This window comes from Poecilia formosa, unplaced genomic scaffold (assembly GCF_000485575.1).
Source record: "Poecilia formosa unplaced genomic scaffold, Poecilia_formosa-5.1.2 Scaffold84, whole genome shotgun sequence".
Lineage (NCBI taxonomy): Eukaryota > Metazoa > Chordata > Actinopteri > Cyprinodontiformes > Poeciliidae > Poecilia > Poecilia formosa.
Window position 1 is genome coordinate 1,488,943 of NW_006800023.1, and position 25,219 is coordinate 1,514,161.

Genomic DNA, 25,219 nt, shown 5'->3' on the forward strand with positions numbered 1-25,219 from the left:
AAATATAGGAACCAATAAATTCTTAATTTACTTTTTCATAAAATATCACGTCTGTCTTTGTGTGTGTTCCTGCATATTTACCCCCCACCTTCCAGACACACACACACACACACACACACACACACAGAGGCTGCTGCATCAGAACGGTTTAAAATAGTCCTATTGATTGTGTGGAGAGAGCACTGTGGGATCTGCCCCCCAGGTTATATTTTATTGTTCTCTGTGTTCAATAAGAGCGATGCTACTCCCTGTTCTCCCAGACAGCTGCTACATAACAGCCTCACTGTGTGTTTTTCTGCGCCGCAGATTGAATGATTGAACTCATGTCTGCTTTCAGCTGTAGTTTAGTCCTTCATATTGACTGGTACGAGACCTCAAGTGGCACAATTGTAGTCGCTGTCCAACACAAAGTCGTGTGGCTCAGAGGAAAAGTGAAAAAGCTAAAACTCATATTAATGGACAGAGTTTCAAAACAAGAAGTAATTTGACTGAACGCAAGTGGAACTAAATCTTATGAGTCCCGCAAGTAGAATTTTAATTTGCAACATCTACGTTAATATTGTTCCTTAAATTATATCACAGTAAAGAATACTTGGAGAATATTTTAATCTTATTAATTTGGGTTTCACAGTCCAGTTTGTCTGGAAAAAGACAACTGTCATTTACTTGAAGTTGCATGAAATGTGACTAGTTTCATTTAGAAGTTGAAGATCCTAAATACAGGTCTGTTTTAAATGAGCAAGAACTACAAATGTCAAAATTATCTATGCATATACCTGTAAATGAAAGATCGATGGGTTATTTTTAGACTCATTCTTGACAAACATAACTGCAAATTAAAAGTTTTGAGATAATTTGGGTTCTCCTAACCACCACTCATATCCCGGCCTGCTGGGCTGCTGCTTAGTTCACTAATGCCTTGGGCCTGCTCTGATTTTTGGCCTGTGCTTTTATAAAACTCTGTTTTATAGTACCACCATATTTACAAGGACAATTTGAATAAAAATACATAATAAATTTAATTTAAAACAGAAAAAATAACCAGTTTTTCTGCTGCTGTCCAAATAAATAAAACGTATAGATTAACATATAAAATAATATTAATAAAATTTAGTTATGTTTTTTGAAGTGAGACATGCTTACTAGGCTAAGAGTGTCTCACACAACATTCAAAAAAGCAGTGTAAAAAAAACAAAAACAAAGCTCTTTCAGCCAGCTGAACAGCTGTGTGCAGCAATAATCGGGAATAGCTTCCCGCCTGGTTATTCTATGATGGAGAAAATCCTGGTGACTCTGATGTTTTCTCTGGTATTTCATTAAAATGACTGTAAATCATTGGTACTGTGTGATGCGTTATGGTTTTGTGATTTCTTTTGTAAATTTTGGGAGCAACATTCAACTTCAAAACTGAGAAAACGCTTCTTTTTTTTTTGCCTTATTTTAAAAACCTCTAGAACACATGTCTTACCTGCTCTGCAGCAGTATTGACCGTGTTTTGCCTGTTGGTTGGGGACGGAGCCCAACTCCATCACACAGCAGCAGAGATCCGTGGTTTTTGATCCGTACTTTCTGACAAAGACAAGTTGAACTACAGAGATTGGGGATTTCACTGGCAAAATGGTCACAGTGTTGGCTGCTGGAAGAACAATAAAAACCAATCACCTTTTGCTTCTTGCTCGTGTGCTTCCTGACTGAACAACAAATCCGTCACCTGAACCCAGCAGGGACTGCAGACAGTTATTAACAAATCTCTACTCACTCAAGGCTGAACAAGCCTATGCGCTGCCCACTAACAGATCTCCTCTTCACATCGGTGTTTACCAGTTTGCCATCTTGCTAAGTCAGTGGTAACGGTGATTGCTGTAATCTTGCGTCTGTTTTGCCAAATTATTTATTTTTAATAACTTGAGCTAAATTTGGAGATGACGTTTAGATACAAACTTCCAACAGAGTTTGTTTGCTTGTTTTAAGAGCTTTGCACATCCGGTTCCTCCTCAAGTAAGTTCTCTGCATGAGAACGAATTAAAAGAAAAAAAAAAAGTAAATGCTGTTTGCAATTACATACTTGCTGTTCTTCAAATATGCATTGATCTAGCTGGGAAAGCAACACACAAATAATTATTCACCTCTCTGCATTGATTTATGCGGATGGCTGATTAAAGCTTTTGCTCTTACAAAGCCCAGTCTAGCTGAGTACAGCTATAACCATCACCACATGAAGGAGATATTCACAATTAGCATGGAGTCAAAGAAAATCAATCAACCCACAAATCCACATCAGACTGAAAGTGTTAACTCTGCAACTTTCACTTTGTGAATATGCAGGTTTATATATTTGTACGGTCCGTATCAGCAAGTACCCGCTTCCTGTCACTAAATTGAAGAAAAATTATTAATGATTCCACTGCTTCCCTAATTTATTTTTTGTAGAAATCAGTTACAGCAAAATCTGCTACTTTCCGTCATAACATCTAGTTTAATAAACAGTGGTAGAAGAACGCTGAGTCTCATGGAACAGTAAACGCATTTTGAAGGGTTGTTTATTTTCTTGCAAAACTTTGCTTTTGTCGCTGGCGTTTTATTTTTATTGATTTGAACTTGGAGGAACATAGTGGTGCTGTGGTCAGCTTTGCAAAAGTAGCCATTTATTATGTTGCTGGTCAGCTGGGGGGGGTTCCTTTGTAAAGTTTGTATGCTCATGCTGTTTTATTTTCTGCTTTAGCTGCTTCTTACTCCAGAAGAACAGAATGTGGTTGAATATTATTATTATTATTATTATCATTTTTTTTCCTTTTTGTGAAGAAGGTTTTGTGTGGAATGAGCATAAACCAAGTCATCCTAATTCTGTAAAATGTAGGAAACAAAATAACATTGTTCACTCTGTTGTTTTTCTTGGAGCTAGATGGAGATTGTGACTGTACACCAATTCTTTCTTACTACAACTTTTAAAGCAGCGATTGCTTCTTTTATAACCGTTTATCTCTGTTTTTATCTTATAGAATACAATATTTTAAAATATTTAAATTTTTCTGCTTTTCTCTGACCATGTCCCCTTAAAATTTCCAACAACTTGACTTCCTGCCCTTAAGGTTAATTTTCTAAACTGATTACATTCTATTCAAGGTTGTCTGGCTTTTTGTGTTAGTCCTTAGACACACAAAAAATTCTTTTTTTTTTTTTAACAAATCTTTCTTTATTCATTGCTGACTTGTCTGCTGTCCTCGACTTCTTATTAACATTTTGATGAAATAAGTTTAGTTTCTCCACTTGTGATGTGAAATGTAAGGGCTGCATTGTGATGCAGCACTGTTGCATTGCAGGAAGAGGGTTCTGGGTTCAGATTGGTCTCTAAATTGTCCTGAGGTATGAGTGTGCATGCATGGTCCCGCCTCTCGGCCAGTGACATTTCGAGGTAAGCACCTGCCCACGCTTAAAAAAAATTGATTGGTATTTTAGGAGACACACATTTCAAAGGGGGGTGGACCTTCCCCACTCAGCTCCACCAGCAGTATTTCCGGTAGCAGCAATTAGCAAACTCCTGCTGCAACTGTACATCTGCTGAGCTCATCATAAGAGCTACTCAGTCCAATGCTACCAAGCACGGTTGATAACGGCATAATGGACTAGCCTTTTTGTGATAACGTGCAAAAGGTGGAGTGTTGGAAAGAGCATGCACTTCTTAAAGAGTCAGAGGGCAATTTCAAAGCATAAAATTGCAAATTTAAATTTCTTTTAAGTTATGTGTGATACATACGTATTTATTAAAACTGAAGGGAACATAGTTGCCCTATTGTGCAGTAAAATGTCACTTATGTGCCTGGAGAATACATGATACCTCCCCTTTAGCACCTGCTATGTGTTAATCTTAGCCACACGTGTCTTTGAGGGCTGGCATCCTGCAACTTTTAGACGTGTCTCTGTCAACACACCTGACATACATCATTTGGTTTTTGCCATGACTCTATTGAACGTAATTGCATGAGAAGGTAATTCAGTCCTTTGATTCAGGTGTATAAGACATGAACACCTCAAACAGCTGCAGGACAGCAGCTTTTCGGGTTGGAGTGTGGCTATATATGTATGATGTAAAGCACTTTGAACTGTCTTGTTTCTGAAATTTGCTTTACAAATAAACTTGATTGATTGGTTAAAGTGTTATTTTCCTGTTGGAAGGAAAATAAATAATTTTATAGCTATGTCTTAGTTTCAAATCTTTTCCATTCTCTTACAGTTTTTCTTGTGGGACTAAACTATATTTGTTTTATTCATTCTCCTGTTAACTCAGAACAGTTTTTCTGTCCTGGCTGAAGAAAAGTGACTCCACAGCATGATGCTGCCCACACCATGTTTTACTGTGGGGATGGTGTGTTCACCTTCATATTAAGTATTAGTTTTTCCACCACAAATAACATTTTGCATGCAGGAAATAGTTACTGCTCTGAGGAGAGCATCTCCTTTCACTTGTTTTGTGCGCTCCACATGGCTTGTGCCAAACTGCACACATGATGTTTTCTGTCTTTCTTTCACAATGATTCCCTTGCTGCTGCTTTATTTTATTTTATTTTTATTTTTGAAAGGTCAGGATTTGGGAATGAACTAATGGTTATTCTGCTGACCAATTCTCTCACCCGAGTCTTGGATATCTGCAGCTTCCCCACAAGCATCTTTTCTGCTTCTCTCATTATTGATTAAGTGGATGGTATTGGTAGGCTTATTGTTATGCCAAAATCTGTTTTGGATATTATTTGGACCAGGGAATGCTTCATCATCCTTGTTAAACCTCTCTACAACCCTCTGCCTTACCTGTGCTCTGTTCTTTGGTTCTCGTGGTGCCGTTTGTTCAAATGTTTTCCCAAAAACCTCAAGCCTTCACAGAGCAGCTGCACGTGCTGAGATTTAGTTGCACACAAGTGGCGTCTACGTCCTGATCAGGCGACTGCCGGTTAAATTTGATTTTATGTAAGGGTGCAGGGAAAGACGAGAGGAACACGCATACCCCCCAAAAATCTAGCTTGGTTATATTCGTTACTTATTTACTACTCGCTACTTTTGTAAACTATTACAAGGCACCAGAACAAATCTGAGCATTTTGAAGTGAATCGTGTGGATATGTTTGAATACATGAACATGCTGTTTGGCCAATTTTAGTGAAACTGTGAGCTGTGATTTGACTACTACATTGATCTCTGATGGAAATCATCTGCACTTTTGTTAGTGATATATAAAATGAAGGTTTCTGTTTATTGGGGGGTGCGGGGGAGGGGGGTATTAACTTAGTGATGTTAGTTATTTTAGTTGTAAAAGCATCTTTTTTTATCTCTATATTTAAATACTGGTTGCAGAAGCAGTTGCAGAAACGTATGCACCACTAAACCAGGTGCATGTGCAGTTCTCAGATCCCTGGAAAGAAGTCCAGAGATCTCTTTATACGCATTGATAATTCACGCTGGTACGTCTTCAAAATTAAAGGCTTCTTCTTCCACGATGAAAGAAAATTATTCTGACACACTATAAGATCTGCCCTCTTCAATTTATCACCATAATCTCCCCTTTAAAATGCTAATTTAGGAAGTAATTATAAATTCAATGCTAGACAGAACGACAAACAGCCTCAGCAGTTCATCCCTTCTTTCCAAAACTAATGCTATGATTGCTATCGGGTGATGACATCGGTGGTCGACATTACTGTCGCATATGGTGACTGGACACTAAATGATGATCAACAGTGGTTAAGTATTTAACTATTGACTTTTTACCCATGAGTCCCTCATTATGAAATGAGCCACATTAAATGGTTTCCTTTTCTTTGTCCTTTATTAGGTTGTTGGATGCGTCTTTTTGTTGTTGGTTTGTTTTATCAGGGTGATCAGAGAGTGTGTGTTGAAAATTCTGTCATGCCTGTCAGATTCCCTCTGTTATGGATAGTTTTCAATTTCACAGCATATCATCTTTTCATCTGTTGAGAGCCCAGTGCTTTGTTTACACCGCTAAATGACAATGTGCAATCCACAGTGAAACACTTGCCAGAATCAATTTTCACAAGTGTCTGTTCATCAAATGTTGCTGTTTGTCTTTTAACATGGCATGCCATTTGCTGCTTAACGGAATGAGAACAAAAAGTTGATGATATCAGCTGTAAATGTGGGTTACAATCATATTTGAGTAATATATATTTAAGTGCAGTATAAGTGTGATATTTAAAAAAAAAAGAGAAGAATGGCCCTCATTGAGGCCTCTGTTCCATTTAGAAAGGAAGTGATGTACACATCTGTCGATGGCATTCACTACTGATTTCTGAACATTGAAGTACTGCTCCAATTCAAATTTACATGGAGTAAGACTTTGATAAGCCACATTTTCAGGAGCAGTACAGCTATTTTGGGGTGTTTGTGTGGCCTGTGAGGGGTGTGGACCGGACAGGAGATGTCATCATCTTCATATATTTATGGGCTGGCCAGCACACGTTCTATTTATATCCAACTAGAGGAAGGCCCAGGGGACCTGCAGCTCCAGGCAGGGTCTTATGGGTGCCTTGCCCAAAGATAACTCTTATGTAGTGGGAGAATGGATGGATGGATATTTACATGCAGGCAGTTTTAGGCTACACTGGCAATGTTCACAGGACCCAAATATATACACCACCAAACCAGGTGCATGTTCATAAGGACGAGTGCTTATGCAAATATTCAGACTGACTTGTTTTTTTCTTTTTAGAAAACTTTGTACTTTGAGTCATGTTAGTCCTCTAGCAATGAAAATTGGTGTCAACTTTTAAAAAGAATACTCCATCTTACTGAGCAGCTTACAATGCAGGAATTCACACCAACAATATGCGTCAGGAGGATGTTGACATATCCCAAGCACAGCATGGCTGACTGAATATTGACCCAATCTGCCAAGCAACGGCCTTTATTTCACTGGTATTTAGCAGAGGACCTTGCAGCTTAACTCAACATGACATTTTAAGGAAGATAACTATACTGACTAAATTGTAAGTGGAAAATGATTTGACCTTTGTGAAAGATTTGTTGGAGATGTTCCTCTGTAACTTAATGGTCTTAAATAATTTAATTGTTTCAGAGTGGAAAGAAAATGATGTGCAAGATCAAATTCTATAAAACCCACAAAGGGAGTAAGATTGAATCATAGACTAGTAAATGTCTACCCTTCTCGTAAGCTATCATGTGCGTTCCTAAAATTGAAAAGAAAATGTTCACGTTCGTCCACTTTCAAACCAAAAATTAAATGGAGCAATCTCAACAAAATTGCTACTCAACAAAGATGACTTACAATTATTCCTTCGAACTTGTAAAAAATAATGAAAAATAAAAAGTTAAATCTTGACTTGTATCTGAAAATGTCATTATCTCTACAGCTACTGTTAATAGCAATTAATTGTACTACAATTAATTCCTGTGACCTATAGTTTCAAAAACTAAGGTAAAGACTAAGCAAATAATTATTGCAGTGAGTTTGCTAATGACTTTGCTTTAATTCTGGCATACACTTCAATAATGACGTTCCTTTTTGAAAAAGAGTAATATCCTGTCAGTGTGACGGGCAGTCAGTAATGTGGAAAGTTCAAAAAGTAACACCCATTGATTGTTTAGATCAGACTCAAAATCTAGTAATTAATACAAGATATTGGCATAAAGATCTCAGTGGTCAATGCTGTTTCCTTGCACTTCTGCAGTGTGGTGTTATAAACTATGCTGGTTATGATTTTAATTAAAATACTCTTCTGCAGATTATTTTTTCGTGACAGTTATTCAGTGTGATTATGAGTAATATGAGAGCAATCCATGTCACTGAGTAGATCACCTCTGGTGGTTTGCATAAACTTCTGTTGCTCTCGTAAAAAGCCACTACTTGGGTCTATATACTCAAATTACCACAGGAAGGTCAATGTCTTTCTATTGCAGCTTTCCAGCTCCAAATCAGAAGTTTTCTCTGTCCTTTCAGGTCACAACAGCCTACAGTCACTTTTTTCTTTGGTGAAGTTTACTTTATAAGTAGAAGTAATCTTATTCTGGTGTGTAGCACGGCGTATTATAAGAAATTTGGTCCTTTTCCAAAAACTGAGCTGGTTACCTGCCTGCAGTAGTCTAATGGTACCCATTACCAGCACTGGCAGGGTCAACTAGTCCTGCAGTCTGCCAGTGATGCAGACAGGGCACAGACCTGTCATCAGCTGTGGAGGAAGAGACGCAGAGATGCTGGAACTACCAGCCGACAGAGGAAATATTAAACTTGCATTACAGAGAGGCTGTGGCTGGAGGATAAAACGATCAGCATGAAGTCTGTTCTTTCTACGCTGGACAGGACAGTCAATCAATAGAATAATCTGCTGCAATTTCATATAGATCAATGTCCATTTTCTCCACCTAATCTCATACTGCTCTAACACAGCATGAGTCATTAAAAGCTCTCAGTTGCTGTTCCAGAGAAATCGTTCAGTTTCTGGTTAAATCTGTGCTATATAAATATCCTCTGTGGCTCATGATTTTATGGGGCTTTTTTGTTGTTGTTTGTAATTCCTGTGTATGAAGACTAAATGTAAAAAAAATAAATAAATAAAAAAAAAATCAACCAAACATAAAACTTGACAAAAGCTTTGGTTGTAAAATGTAATTAAACTGTTCAATAATCAAGAACATGAAAACTGTATTGCAAATAATTATTCATACTATCTATGACAGGTTTTAAATTGTAAATTTCTGTTTGGGATTACGTTGGTCTTGTTTTTTATCAACCCTCTGAAGGTCTTTTCAGATCTATCATATGTCAACGTTTGTTCTTTTTGGACTGCGATTGGATCCCTTTTTCTGCTCTGTATTTTCTGCATGACAATATTTATATATATAATATTTTGTATTATATTGAAAACTTAGGGAGAACATATTTATATATCCCTATAAGCCCTGTTTATAATCTCAGATTTTCAGTTCCCATAATCTATTCCCAAAAGTTAAAATGGCCTATTAATATGTTAATGCGTTCTTGGACACTGCAGGGGTTCCTACTCCATTATGCAGTTTGTCTTTTCTCCATCCTGCATATGTCACGTTCTTGGGTTGAGGAACAGTGAGAACATTCAAAATATTGTCCAGGAAAATGGTTTTAATATCTGAATATCTTCTTTATAGACAGTCAATCTGTGTAATTTTTTTTTTATATCTAACATAAAATAATATACACAGACCATATCATGCTTACATGTAGCACACACCACGAGAGTTTGGACAAGTAAACATTTATTTTATGAACCACATTTAACATTTATTTTATAGATGCTGGCATTGAAAATAGTTTGTTTTGATGGATTAGGGTTTGTTTTAGAAATGCCTTAGGCTAAGATTGCTACATAATTTTCAAAACTTTCATTACCATTCAGATAGACTGTTAGGAGAAATTGGAGTAAAAGCAAACACCAAATTCTGGCCAAAAAGGGCCTTTGATGCTTCACCGCAGGTATTAGATCTGCTTTAGGATGTTTCCTCACAGTCTAAGGAATGTCTCTAAATATGGGAGGATTCTGTATCATGACCTTCAGTTTTAACCTTTTTGTGGAGAGGGAAACACCAGTGGGACTTGAGTTTATGAGCAGCATGAAACAATGCATGTTAGGGCTTCTTTGTGCAGTGTTGTACATCATGAACAATGCCATTTCATGCAGAAATTTTAATCTGGTCAGAAGTCGCATATCTGAGTGCAGTCAAAATCCTGCATAAAATTCAAAACCTATTAGTTTGTCCAGTGATGTTTCTACGGTGATCACTTATTGCTCTGAAACGCAAAGGTTTTCTTGTTTATTTTGCCGTGACTGTTGTATAACTGTACTGTAAAGCTTATGTTTCTCTGATTGCTCCTTCGCCCTCCCTCACATATCTCAATAGATTTACTTTTTATGACAAATGTTAAATTTGTTCTGCAACCTGTAAATATTCCTTTGGTCAAGTAAACTTGTAAACATTGATTTTGTGAACTATTGCATACACTTCAAAAGTGCATACATTTTGAAGTGTATGCAGTTCGCCACAGTTAAGACCAGGCCACACAAAATTGGTCAAGTCATATCTGCTGCTACGAACCTCCTCAACACTAAACCTACGACTCGGATATACAGCTATTATAATAATGAACCACATAAATCTCACAATAGAAGTTTTGTGCATGCTCAAACTAGTGATGCTGCTATAATGCAAAATGAATAGCGAACAGAGTCCTTGATGCACCAGAGAAGACCTCTCCAAGTCCCTGCAGAAACCAACACTACTGCTTTTTTTGCAAATGATTCTCTGGTCAGCCACACAACTACTTCCTGTTATCGATGGAGATGCTCAAAGTTTTATTGTTACCACCCAAGAGAGTAGGTCGTTGAACAATCTGTCAAACGGGTGCAATCAGAGGTGATCACTGATTTCTAAGAGAAAATGTTCCATTTTCCTTTGACACAAATGGAACCATTTTTGTACAGAAACAAGCTTCTTGAGCTTCTTTGCTTTTATAAAGTAGTTCATTCACAGTAATAACGCTTATGGAGATTTCTTTGGAAATGCCATCACTAACAATCATGTGTATTGGTATAACTAGCCTCAGAGGTCTACTTAAAAAGCTGTAAGTGGACATTCATGACAAACTGACACATACAATCAGGTCATTTTCAAGAAGAAAATACGCATTGATTTGTTCGGGAAAAAAGTGTTACTATTGATCTTGTGTAAATAACATTATTTTCCTTTAAAAGCAATCAAGCCTGTCCTGAAAACGTATTGTTTCTCCAGGCCTACCTCATGATGCCTTACTCCTGCATATAATTAGGACATCCTGTAGGTGTATTGTCACATATACCGTGTACTTGGCTTGTTTGACGAGGTGAATAGATGGGCCTCATTTAATATTTATACATTTCTGAAAATATGTTGCGGTTTTAGTCTCCTAGTTATTCCCTAATGTTGCCACAAGTGAGGGCAAAAAACATTTCTATCAGTTCACTGGATATGCTGGCATCTAACCGAGAGTAAATTCAAGAAGTCATGTCTACTTCTTTTCACTGTAAATGACTTATTTTGAGGAGAAATGCTTTCCTCTTGAATTATTAAAATCTTCTGTCCTTGAGAGTCAGAAAAAAAGCATTGACAAGGTTGGTGATATTTTCCACACCAGAACTGCATTGTCTTCTTTTTATAAACTATCCTAGAAAATTTATCTTCGGCCAGAAATGGCATAATGCTTTTGCAAAAAATAAAATAAAATATTGGAATGATAAATAACATCTTTCTTTTCCTTACCCATATTACAAACCAAACAAACATGACACTTAACTGTCTTGTGAATTGAACACTGATTATCACTTGACCTTTTGCACCTGTTTGGGAGGTGGAGTATATTAGATACCAAGGGAACATTTTTTTTTCAAGGGCCGTCTGGTGATGCCAGACAACTGAGTCAGAGATTTTCCTCTCCTGCTGTTTTTGTGGGTTGCTCCCAGTCTGCAGGGATCTGTAAATATCAAACATGTTCTTAGGAAGATAGGAAGTCAAGGTTAGAGGTCTATTACACCAGATGCTGGTTCTAATGTAAATGTGTCAAAATACACAGTGCATCACAATTTTTTGCATATGCAACTGGACAGCCACATAACAAGCAAGGTGCCTATGTATGCACATTTTTATATTTTCAGTTCAGTCTGTAATGCTTCTAAAAACAGGTCAAGCGCTTAAAATAAAACAAAAAAACAGCCATTTTTTGACAATAAGTTAATGTTTTTTGGTGTCTGAAAAATGAGCCATTTCAAGAACCTGCTTATTGTTGAGTGACATTGCGCCATTACTTCGTAATCCCAGCAAGCCAGCCTGTCACCTAGCAACCCAAGTGGAGCTCCTGCATCTTTGGTCAGCTGGTTTTATCACTGGGTGCACTGTACAATGGCTGCTGGAAAAGACAAGTGCTTGGTGGTTGTCTTACTATTCAGAAGCCACTTAATGCATTCTTGTTGGTTGTACAGGAGGATCCACTTCTGCTTTTCAAAGATATACAATTGTGCATCCAATTTGCGCAATTGGATGCGCAATTGCGCCATTGTTTGCAACCATTTTCACGTGTAAGCATTGAGCTGTGGGTTGTGGTCAACTGCAGGTTATCTGGACTGAGGTCACAACAGGCCTTAAAATATCTCGTTCTGAGAGGAGCACAAAGTAGGCTCCTTTCAAAATGGTCGGATTAGAAACTCCTTACCTAAGAGTGATTTTGTGAGGGGTAAAAAGTAATGTACATGTTTTTGATAGACCGATCCCAACCTTTTAAAGGAAACATAATAGTCCACCTTTAAAGGATCTCCTCCTAACCTTTTGGTGCCTGATACCACAGCATACCTTCAGGGGTGGATTGTAGTGAAATCCGTGCAGTAGGTCAGTGCAGTTTTGGCCATAAAGTAAGGGCTGCCAAAACACTTGATTTGGCAGGTGGTCATAATGCTATGCCTCAGCAATGCATAGAATTCTGTGAACATTAGCATAATGAGATACACAGTACGACACAACAGGGCTAATACAAATGCATCTAAATTATTTTATTCCACCAACAGGCAGTGGAAGGCAGAGGTGGGAATAGATTTCTGACAGCAATCTGATTTCAGTCCATCTGCCCCCAAAATATGTCACACATGACAAAAATTGCTGCTCCCAGTGTAAGTGCTGCCAGTCTTCTTTATATTGATCCAAAAATCTAATTTTTGTCAATATAAAAATGTCAACATTAACACATTCATGACTGCCATTTCAGTTTCACTGCACATAGATATCTTTTTCTGGGCTGTCAGGTTGCTTACCGTGTTGTCTTTCTCTGTTTGTTTTCTGTTTCAGTGGTGTTGCTGGATACAACGTCTGTGCTTGGAGAGCTGGGATGGAAGACGTATCCAATAAATGGGGTAAGAACAGTGCCTCTGTTTGCTTTTGGTCTTACTGTACAGTTTGCCTAGTTCAAAACATTGCCACTGCAACTTTAATGAGATCAACTATAGTGATGTGAACTGTCTTAGTGGCCTCTTTCATTTATTCCTTCTCCTTGCATCAGGGTCTTCTTTTCACATGGGAAACGCTGTAATTCAGTGGTAGATAATGAATCGGTGTCCCTTAGGAAGTTTCCTATTTGTTGTTCCTCACCTATGAAGGTCTGTCATTGGCCTCAATTTATCTCCAAGTGTTCTTTCCAGTCTTTAAATGTTGCCTATTAATGGATCACTATTTAAAATACTTTGGAAATGTTGTGTTATTAAACATTTGAAATCAATTATAATAAAACAAATCTAAGTCTCACCATCATTTCTCCTTTTATCATCATTTAAAAAAGACAATTTAGTGGGAAAGTATGCTCTTCAATCTTGCTTTGAATGTATCATTATCTATTTTTTCTCGGTTAGCTCTAACCCCCCCAACATAATTCCCTTTATAGCTTTAAAAATAAGTGCCTCTGGCTCCCAAGGACAATATGCTATTGCCAGCTGATAGGAAGTATTGCCACTGATTAGAAGCTGCAAAGCAGATGCCAGCTTTAGCATTTCTGGTGGTTTGCCAGTCAGTGTTCTCCAAGTGCGTGCAAATGATTTGTATCTTGGCTGTCACCGTTTCCTTGCCTTACCAATGACCTAAAATATATACAAACGATTTATGTTGGTGGGCATGTCTTTAAGAATTATATAACCGAGTGTTGTCAGCCAACACCTCTTTATTAGGCAACTCAACAGGGTAACAAACAACATCTTCCTTTCTTACTTCATAGAGAAATGGGGTGTCAAGTTTAAAGGAGATACATTTATACCCAAGGTCCATTTCAATTCATTAGGGAACGCCACTTGTTGGCACAGGATGGTGGGCTTGACTTTGACGGAAAATATGTTAATGTCCCAAGATCTCATGACACTAGCTTCCATTTCACCTCTAACAATGAGTCATTTTTTAGGTTAGCATATTTGCATATTTGTTTTCCATATTTGCATGAATTATCACTCAGAAAATGAGCAGGGCTCAAAAAGTTGGTTGATACCTTGATGAGGGAACAACTTATTGTGCATTTAAAAACTTTTCTTCATCTTCCCTCTTTGTAAGTTGACAAACCAGTGGTTTACCTTCGGTCGGAACCGTCTTGTTGAAATGACCCAGCAACAGCATGATTACAGGTGCATGCATGTCGGTAAGGAAATGGTACGTCTTTGCTTTGCAGAGTCAAGAAATAAGGTTAACCTTTTGAAAAAATTACACAATATTACACAAAGCACAAACACTTTCACCAAAACATTCTCCGTTTTCTCAGTACAGGTGAGTCCAAAAGACTATATATCAAGGGCTCTTATTTTGAAGTAACAAAGGAAGGGGTCTTTTCAAATAGTTTGTGTGGTAGCTTTTTTAGGGTTCAAAGAAACTGCAACAGTTTAGCGACTTCTGTGAATCTACGGTGACTGGCTGTGCATGTACTCCAAAATTCTTAATGTTTTGCTTGTTTGGAGTAAATTATCTGTGCTAATCTAAAGTCCTGTTTAACGGTGTCATTCAGTCTGGACTGCATTTGATATTATGCAATACTAAATCTAAAAATAACTAGACTGGTCAAGCCATACCATAATGATTACATGTTAAGACACCGTTTAACATTTCTGAAACATTTTCTCCAAAATAAATAATTTTTACTATTATCCAAGTTATTGCTGAAATCTGATTCTGTCTCATCGTGTTTTATGAGCTGGATGTATTGGCAGACCTTTAATAAAAAGTTTATAGGGTCAATTTTGTAACTAAATAAAAGCTAATTCATATACTCATTCTAATCTAGAAGTTTTTAATGAACATTTGTTTTTTTTCCTGAATATTTGGAAAAAAAATAAAGAGAATATTTAAATACATTGCAAATTAAATATACTTTTGAAATGTGGGAGAGGAGGAAAGGGACCCATAAACATAATTATTTTTTGTCTTTGGGTTTAGACCTGAAATGATCATATGCTGAGGTGATCTCCACCTTTCTGCCCTAGAACGTTCTGTGTTTCTGCATCCCTTTCCTCATGGCCCTCAGTGGCCCATATCAGGGTTATAGATGTGATTACATCATGTAGGTCGTGGTGACAGCCGCCCACAGCGGCAAGGAAAGGAGAGAGAAAGAGGCAACTGCCTCCATGATTAAGCCGTCAGTCGTCTCCTCTCCTCACTCATCCTCAATCCTCCAACTTACTATTAATATTTAAGCCATCGAGGTGAGAGGGCCTGGGGGAAGGTGTGCAGATCCGGAGTGGTAAAATAGTTCAAAATCCCCATCACTAACTGGGAGCCAGTAGGAGTAAGTCAATCTCCAACATATTAGACACAGCCCCGGTATCAGTCCAATACAGCAGCCTACCTATCTGACACATGCAGTTGTTGTAGTTTTGGAAACACACTGCTGTCAGTCTGTCCTGCCTAGAGCACATCTTTAAAGGATTTCATAAGCAGTAACTTCTTTATTATGATGTCCTGATGATGGCTGTGAGAAATTATAGATGGTCATATAATGTCGAATTCAAGGTGAAGTGAAGGTGTGTAGCTGCGGAGGAGTTTGATCAAATAACAGTAACTTTTTACAGCAGAAGTGTAGAATTGGCAGTGATGAACTGGCATTGAGTTTCCTGCAAAAGTATCAATGCCACTTAAACTTCTTCAAAGTTTTTCACGTTGCGCGTACAAATTTCTGGTGGAATGTAATCTGATGGACCAACACTGAGCAGTGGATAATTGTGAAGCTGAAAATAAAAACGCTGCATAGTTTCTCGAAAAAAAAATCTGAAATATGTGGTGTTTAGCCTCCTGTATTATATGCTTTGTAGAAATCTGGAGACTTGTAAGTCTGAAGAAATACCTCGAGTTTCTGTGTCTGGACTTTGAATAGACCATTCTAGGACTCTCTAATGTTTTGTAAAACGCTATTCTGCCTTTCCTGAACTAAAACATTCAGCGCGATCACATCACCATCTTTCATAATGGGCATAGTGTGGTCAGTGTGATAAATAATGTTTTCCACCATGCTGAATTTTATTTTTAGGCCATTGTTTAATGTTGGTCTCATATGGCCAGAGAGCCTTCTTTCGTGTGCTGAGATGAAGTTCAATTTTCTGATTTGATGTGTTTTGATTGAAAAAAGTATATATTTATATCCATAGTCACAGTATGAGCACAGGGTAAGAGGGTAAAGCAATTAAACTAAAAACATAATGCAATGTTCAACCATGACAATTGCTTGTGTGATCTTGTGATGGGCCAGTGACCTATAAACACCTCTTGCTTATTGGTAGCTGGCATGTTCCATCAAAACCTGTGACTCTGAACTGGTTAAACAAGGTGCATAAAAGAAAAGCGAAACAGAAAGAAACTGCTCGTTTTTCTTTTGCTGCTTCTCTTTCTTTCTTCTTCTTTCTTTCTTTCTTTCTCTCTTTCTTTCGGTTTTGCAAGAAGTTCTGGATAAGATAGTTTTGAAAAAAGTTTATTAGCAATTCTGAATTGTAAATTCCTGACTTCAGGCATACTCGTGTGCAATTATCACACTTGTCTCAGAAAACTTTTAATTAAAGTGAAAATTTGACTGGAAAGTCTGAAACGCTTCGGTTAATTATTGTGATTGGTGTCCCACCGTCCGCACATTGTGTGTCTCTGTAGCGCCACACCACATCTTAGACATCAGAACCAAACTGAAAAGCCGCGAGCAGATGTTTACTCGCTGCAAACAAAATCAAACATTTTTGCCATGGCTGTATTTTGTGCCAAGGTGCCCTTTTTCTGTCTTATTCCTGCTTTGCTTAGATAGTAAATAGATCTGTTTCAACTATCCGCAAGGGAAACCGACCAAAGTGGCTCACTTGTTAATGACGTGAATGTGAGCCTTTCCTCTGAGTTGGTAAACACATTCAACCTCAAAGGCTCCAGCCATTAAATCTGTGCATACTGAACAGAAATCCCACTCAAGGCTATTGAAATCTGTTCTAGTAGAACTTGATAAATGTGGAGTGGAGAAAAGGCGTGCTAATTTATTGTTGGCTAATGTGTTGGGAGATTTTTATGTGATTCTGATCTCTGTTTTTTATAATGTTTCGTGCTACCAGTTAAGTAAATAGTTATGAAGCACAAGGTATCAGGGGTGGACAAAAGACAAAAAGGATGAGAATAGGAAGAAGGCTGCTTCGGTATATGCATGCAGCCACAATAAGCTTCAGTCAGTGGGCAAATACAGTGCTGAAATATGCATGAGTCCTTTTCCCAGTGGTGAGTGGTGGTGTGGGAAGGGGAGTGAAGCAGTGAATGGAGCAGCTTATTTATTAAATTACATAAAAAGGCTTTAAGGGATTAGGAATGCCTAATGTTGCCTTTTGTTTTCACTAATGCACGCTGAGAAAAACAGGTTGGAGCCCAGAAAAAGGGTTGTCCATCATGAAAGCAGGGGGTAATCCTATTTTCATTTATTGTTTGAGATTTCAAGCAGTCGATAAATTCATCCCCCACAAAAAAATACCCAAAGGCCACTTTGCAACAAGGAAAAATGTCTCATGATTATGTGTGAAGAATGTGCATCCTGTATTGCATTGTGGAGCAGTGTATAAAGCGCTGTCACACTGCTTTCTAGATTGCAAATATATACATTTTTAACAGTCTGCATATTGGAAAAACAAGCAGATTATATGGAACATCAACTGTGTCATGTTTTTAAAGCTGCTGTGTAACTTTTAAAGTACTCCCTGTTGGAATAGTGCATATGGATTAGGATGTGCAGCCAAATGAGTAGTGCATTTGCCTACAAATGTCAGAGTAAAGCACACAAATTGTCATATAATTATTAGTCGGGTTAATCATCTCGTAAGTCAAGGCATCTGTTCTCGTTTTAAACATCCAGCATCCTGAAAGTCCTTAATTGAATTTTGTAGCCTGTTAAAGAATTGTTGAAAAATCTCATGTTGGTTATTTTATGCTAAATTCTCATAGACCCAGTCATTTCAAGGACATTCCCGAGTCCTGTGTATTTACAGATTGCAATTTGCATTGTTTTTAAGTAGATTTTAAAACAACACTTACCCTCCACATAAACAGTGCTATGTAAAGAAGGCATTTCTAATCTCTGGTTTACGTTTGCTATAACTAGGCCTGTCGCGATAAACGATAAATCAATTAATCGCACGATAAATTAAACCTATTGACCTCATTTTAATTATCGGCTTTATCGTCTCTTCCTGTCTTTTTTTTGAATGAAAAAAGGGTCAAAAAACTCTCCACTGACCCTCCCTTCCTCATTTCCTTAGTGTAATGTCCAACGCACACTACAAGAGTTGTTGGCGGACTGTCGGCCCATTTTCAAAACCTGACAGAAATCCTAGGTATAACGGTTCGATCGGGTTTGTAGTGCACTGTGGTGTCCAGCAACATGGGCACAAAATAATGGCTACAAGTCCAGTTAACTAATTTTAAAACCAGGCATTAATCAATGCTTTACTAGAATCTACCTGTGATGCATGTGGCTAGAATCAGCGTAAAGTTCTGACTGAATGCAAATCATTATAACCCATTTATGTAACATTAACGAAGAACAGCTGAAAACTTACCGGGTTTATCAACTGCGGTAGCAATTTGGCTCCAGTTCCTCCCCTGGTCATTTCTATATTCTTTGCACGAAATGTTGAATAAACATTAATGTTTCCACATATCATCTCCAATGTCCGCTGGACTTCGTGTTGCACCGTGTCAGCTGTTTGGGATTTCCCCTCCGTAATTTCCCCTCAGAAAGCAGGAGGAGAATCCGCGCGTTCTGATTGGCTACCTGTCACATTCAACAGGCTGCATTGACACTTCCAGGCGGGGGAAATCCCTGATTTAGATCGGAGTGGTGTGTTACGACGATCCACCGTGACACACCACACACTGCAGGATGATCGGTTACGAAATCACCAGCGGCCAACTTTCTAAGATTGTCGTAAGGGGAAAGTGGGGGCAAAAAAAGTCGTAGTGTGAACTAGTGCATTAGGTAGTCGGATGTGCCCGTCTTCTCTATCTAAATCTCGTGATTACTGAAGGGCAATATAGTATACAGACTTCATATCTGCACTCTTTTGGTTGAATGCAGTGTCTATTTCCACTTTGGCTTTATGTTGTTTAGTTTTTTGTTAATGGAGACTGAGAATCCATTTTATTTTTTGGTTTTGGTTGTTTTGTTTATTTAGTTTCAGTTCCAGTGTTATGTGTTCTTTTGAAAATAAAGTGTATCTATCTATGGCAGGAAATCACATGCATTATTAGTCATTTCCATTAAAACAGTGTCAAAAGGTCTTTAAACAATATTATCGTTTATCGCAATAATTTTTTAGACAATTAATCGCTCGGCAAAATTTGTTATCGTGACAGGCCTAGCTAGAACACTGCTCAGTATAGTAGACTCAGAGGGAGATAGTTGGGTATATTTGTACATCTCTATGCAGTAAGGATACGTTTATGTGACTCTCACACAGGGTGCGAAGCAAGATTTAAAGTACATGTATTCCAAATCTGCCACCCACTGGAGACATCAGCCCTCTTCTGGTAAAAGTGGCGTGAAAAGTTTCTAACACACACACACAAATTGAAACTGTTTTGTTCAGCTGGGACTATTGATGGAGCTAAATGCCGGAGCATTCAAAGGTCGGACCTAAATTCAACTTGATTTTTGTGGCAAGATTTGAAAATTGCTTTGTGCAAACTCTCTCCCTCCACTCTCACTGAGAAGCTATTTTACCAATCACAGGTAAAACTTTTCACCTCTAGATGTGCAAAACTGGTAGAGACAACACAATTACACATCACAATTTTCAGATTAACGCTGGATATTTTTCCTCTACGTCATAATTATAGCATGTGTCACTCTGTTGATTTATCACAAATTAAGTCCTTATAAAATACACTCAAGTTTTTAGTTTTGAAGTGACAAAATGCAAAGAGGTCAAAGGAGTATGAATACTTTTAAAGAGGAATGTATACAAAAAATAACTACATGGAACTTGTAGAAAAACACTTTGAATGGTTGCAGATGTTTAGAACATAAACTCAGACACAATATCTTGTGAAAATTCAGTAACTGCTGGTCTAAAAAGCAAAATAATAGAAGTTAATTTATCATCGTTCAGAACTACAATGCTTTTTGTTCGCCTCAGACGTCTGAGCTGTTGTTTTCCGAATACCTTGTGGTTTTTCTTTTTTCTCAATCAGGAAGTTTTTACAGTCCTTGTTTTCCACTGCACTTTGATAAGAAAAGACAAAGATTTACCAATCTTGGAATAGATCATTCACCCTGGAATATTTTAAACTAATCTGTATTTTGTGTGGAGGCTTTATATATATATATATATATATATATATAGCACTGGGCATCGAAAAAAAAATTGCAGTTGCAAACATGGAAAATGAAAAATGGATCTGAAGAGAAAAAGATGAATGGAGATAAGATGCAATGGAAACAAAAATTGAGACATCCAAAACATCGTCTTAAACATTCCTGCAGGCTTCGAACACCATCTCAAGCCTCTGTACTTTCCCTTAGTCCTAATCCTTAATCTTTTTATTACGATATTTAACCACAGTAATTGATTGCGGCTGCTTGACCTAAGGCTTATCTCAAAGCACTTCCTCCCTCCCTAATACTATTAGCCTTGAGAGTGAGACTGAACAACAGGGAGGAGAGGAGGAAAGAAAATCTGTATGTCAATGTCCTTCATAGCTCAGATAAACTTCTTTAATGTCTGCTGTCGAGTGGTGGCCAGCAGCTTTGTGAGAGAGAGTGAGAGAGGGAGATAAAAAAAAAAGGGGGGAATAATCCGGAATCATTCCACCTCTCCCCATGGAGGCTCTAATATAAAAAAGGTATGATGATTTAGCACACCAGTGTTCATCTCAGGGACCTCTGCCATAACCAGGCTTAAGCAGTGCTGGGGGATCCCTTAATTGGCTTGTTTCTTGTCAGGGACACGCTGAGGCCAAAATCTAATGCGCTCCACTCGGCATCTTGCTGACAGCAGAACATATCCTGACAGCTTTTTGGGCTAACTCTCACCGTGTGATGAATACAGCGAGTCGAGTTAGAGAACGAGTGGGAGGGAGGGACAGCATGGATGCAAATGGAGGGAGGGAGGGAGGGAAGACTGACGAGAATATTAGTGCCAAGCTGAATGCAAGCGTTGAATATATGAATATAGAAGGTGGGGGCAGGCAGGAAGAGAACATGAAATATGTTTACTGTAAGAGAGGCTGAGCTTAGGCAGTAGGACGCGTTTCTTTTTAACAGTAAATACCTGAGGAATTACAAAGATGGTGAACAGGAAAATGTAAACGTCAAATATTCCCATATTTTTTAACTCACCCTAAAAAAAGCTATAAGAAAATAAACACAACTTAAACCGTTGAGTTATTTTTCAAAGTGAATACATAACTTTAAATCACACTTTTTTTAACACAAAAAAAGTGTGATTTAAACCAAATCCAGATACAGTTTTCCATATTATAACACTGTATACAATGTATGGATGTAAACGGATATTTGTTATATAGAAAGGATGTCTGGCTGCTTATTGACATTTGTGAGCATAAAGTTAATCTTAAAAAAAGTTTTCTGTAATGGCAGTTATTTCTTTTCATGTACCTGCTGACGTCCGCAGATCCTATTCGCTCAATACCCCCTATAGTTCGATGGAAGCTGCTTTTTGTGTAGCATTAGCTCGATAAGGCTTTTTGGGGCCAAAACTCAGACAGCAGAGACTGACTGACTGGACAGAGAGTATTTAAATTGTTCTCTCACATCTTCATCATAGAGGAGAAACCTCACAAGTAAAGCACAGGCTGATTATTTGGTGGGAAAATCCTGAGAATTGCAGAATATTGCATAGCTTCTCACTAATAAATATTCTTATGGTAGCAATCAGAGTGCTGACGCTTGTGCACATTAGAGAAACTGTGCTGATCAGAGCTGAAAATACAGCTGACCTGAATCCTGCCAGAACTGAACTTTTAAATTACGTCTTCTTGCACTTGGTCATTCACCGCCGTGGTAAATTCCCCTTCATTCCTGCTGCAACCTGGTTTTGAACAGATTTCCCAATTTTGAACATGAAAATTACTTGGGGGAAGTTGTACAAATTTCAAAACAAAGCAATTCGTAGCATTACGAAAACCAACACCAAAAAAACAAAAGTAAAGGAAAAACTGGATATTGTTTCAACAAATCGATTCTCTGAAGATTTTGAGAAAACATTTCTTCTCGAGACTTATGACTGCTTTTGCTGTCAATGTTAAATTATCCTGGATATTTATGTTTTGGTAGACAATAAGTTTCATCCCTAATGCTTTGGTCTTCTAATTAATCATGGTCACGGAGAAATAGCTTATTTTTCTTTTAGGGCCAAAGATCATATGGAAGATGGATGCTGGGTTAATATACCGTTGGAGTTATTAGCCAGTTCATTTGTACAGTTTCTAAATTTAGATTTAGCTGTGTATGATTCCTACATAACTACTTTTTAAATCTTGCAGTATCTCTTTAATTTGAGCCTTATAGTCTCCACTATCCCTGAGTGTACAACAAAAATAGGTTTAAAGTCTTTACAGAAAGAAGGACATGTAGTTGTTCCAGTCTGAATAAAAGAAAAAAAAAATTCTTGTCTCCCCTCAATTCTTCCCTTTTTTCGAGCAACCATGCAGAGTTTCATCCTAACCTGCAGTGTTTTTCTCTGGATTATCTGTCTCTACTTCCCTCCTGGCTGACATTTGTCAACAGTACTTGCAGCATTTCAGTAGAAAATTGTCTTTCTTTTCTCTGTAAAGTCCAGAACAGCTGCACATTTTAAAATCATTTCTTGTAAAACTATAAAAGATGTTGATAAATATTTAATTACAATAAATCTAGATCCAAGTGACTCAATTTGGCTCCATAAATGAATAGCACTCAGCCACTTGGAAATCTCTGTTTTAGAGATTAAAATTGAGTATTTCATATGGCATATCAAGGCAGGAAATGGGGGCTGTAATTACAGGTTAGCGCTGATCCCAATCACCTCACAGCTCTGCTTTCTTTTCAGGTGTATGAAAGAAGAATCCTCTCTTTTAGCAGCTGAACAGTTACTGAATTTCCAGCAGGAGAGATTGTGATCTCCCACTGTGATTGGAAGAATTACATAAAACATGCGATTGAAATCACCTAATCAGGCATTTGTGCAAACATTTATCTAGTCTAAAGTAATCAGTCAGATGGTTATGTTTAATCTTTGAAAGCTAATACTTTCACCAGTTATTGTCAAACTGGTGCTTTGTTCAAGAAATATTCTTGCTCACCAAGAATCTGCATCGTAAATTGTTAAAAGCTTCTTTTTATGTTCCGGGCACAGCAAAGGGCCGATGAGCAAAAGCTAAGAGGTGATGTGCTCTTGCGGTTTTTATTCTCATAAAAACTGCAATTTATATGTTACATATTTACAGCAGGGTCTTGTCATATTTCTTTTTCTCATGTGCAAAACAAAAAATGCATTGAGATTGTCTACATCCAGAAAATCCAAATATATATATATATATATATATATATATATATATATATATATATATATATATATATATATATATATATATATATATATATATATATATATATGCACACAGGCAGCTAATCTGTTGTACACTTAAAGGAGAGTTCTGTGGCCTATTTAGAGGGAACTCGCCCAAGGTCACGGTGCTTAATCTCTAGTAGGCTGTTTACTGCTGTCTGTTTCACTTGACTTGCATCAGAAAATATAGTGCAGTGACAATGACACATTTCAGCCGTGTTTCACACCAGAACCTCTAATCGGCTGTTCTCTTGCTGCAGTGGCCACTAGCTGATTGTAGCTTTAGAAAAATACATTTTGCTACTTTCAGTAGCCATGACTATTGTATAGAAAACAACTGATTCACAGAATGTCAGGTGCTTAAAATAAGTCTTTGTGCAGCAATGTTTCAGTGTCCTAAGAAGCTTGTGTTCCTTATCAAGCTAAATGGCAATGTGTCCTTTGACATGTTGCATGTCAGCAGAACAAAAAGCCTTCACACGTCTTTAAAATATAATTTACCAGAGCAGCTTTAGAAATTGTACTGTGCAATTTTAAATGTAAACAAATCTGGCTTAAATTCTCTTACCAACAAGTCTGAATGTGTATTAGCATTTGATATTGCTCAGGGAGGAGACTTTTTCTGTCACCTCCTAAACATCTTTCTTTGTCTCCCGGATTATACGTATTTGATTGAAACAGGATTTTCCTTTGCAGCTGTCTATATAGTCCTGTAATAGCTTTGTGCCTAGCAGAGCAATCGCAGTGCTCCATCAAGCTCTGACACATCCATTTGTCACACTCTCTGTGGTCAGATAGAAAACCAAGGAAAGATGCACACATCCACACTGTTGTGCAGAGAAAACCGCATCACTCCATGAATTGTGTCGTAGTCTGTACTACAAATGGTCTTATCATATTTTGATGTCGCTTACAAAAATGAATCTTCACTGGTGATTGTGTTTGGAGGTGAACATGCTGTGACCCGCTGAAAGGCGTTGAAGAGAATGCAACGTGAAACTTTGAAATGAAAAAGGAAATGTTCCGAACTGAGATGGATCAGCACCAAGCCTAAAACTGATATTCAGCTGGGCGGATGGAGTCAGAAAACAGACGAAATAAAACAGGAGGCACATTGATTGATCTTTGCACAATTTCCCTACTATATCCAGAGCGTGGGGTCCTGTCAGATTTTTTTCTTTTCGGTTCAGCTGACCCTAAATATTTTCTGTAGGTTTTAGGCTGTGTTTTGGGTTATTTTCCTCTTGTAAGATCCCAATCATTGCAGTTTCTCAACCTTACACAACAGCGACATTTGGTATTTTCCTCTCTAAACAAAATGGGGGAAAAAAGTAAGATTTATATAATATTTTTATTGTGTTACTATTCTTCTTGCAGAGTGCATTTAAATGTGACATGTTCTGTAATACTAAAAATAAATTAGGTTTTGTGTTTTTTTTATTTACCTAAAATTGTCAAGTGGTGAGCTTTTAATTTAACTTTTATGATTTGGATTGGACTTACTACATGAGATTTCACTTGAACAAACTTCATATTCTGACGCTTATCAATCCAATCTATGTGGTAAATCTATTTATTACATTAATAGTATGTGATTCTTGT

At 37.6% G+C, this 25,219-nt stretch overlaps 1 protein-coding gene across 3 annotated transcripts in view; it reads left to right on the forward strand.

Annotated features, from left to right (window-relative positions):
- The window catches only part of LOC103141479 (ephrin type-A receptor 6-like), a 208,089-nt gene that overhangs the window by 9,503 nt on the left and 173,367 nt on the right, over window positions 1-25,219 (forward strand). For 2 of the 3 annotated variants that reach the window (XM_016673897.1, XM_016673898.1), the window contains 2 exons: window positions 12,587-12,688; window positions 12,864-12,928. Coding sequence is in view for 1 of the 3 variants with exons in the window: in XM_007557145.2 (XP_007557207.1) it covers window positions 12,864-12,928 (65 nt within the window). In the remaining 2 variants the exon portion in view is untranslated. The remainder of the gene's footprint in view (window positions 1-12,586; window positions 12,689-12,863; window positions 12,929-25,219) is intronic. The other variant, XM_007557145.2, reaches the window with a different exon arrangement.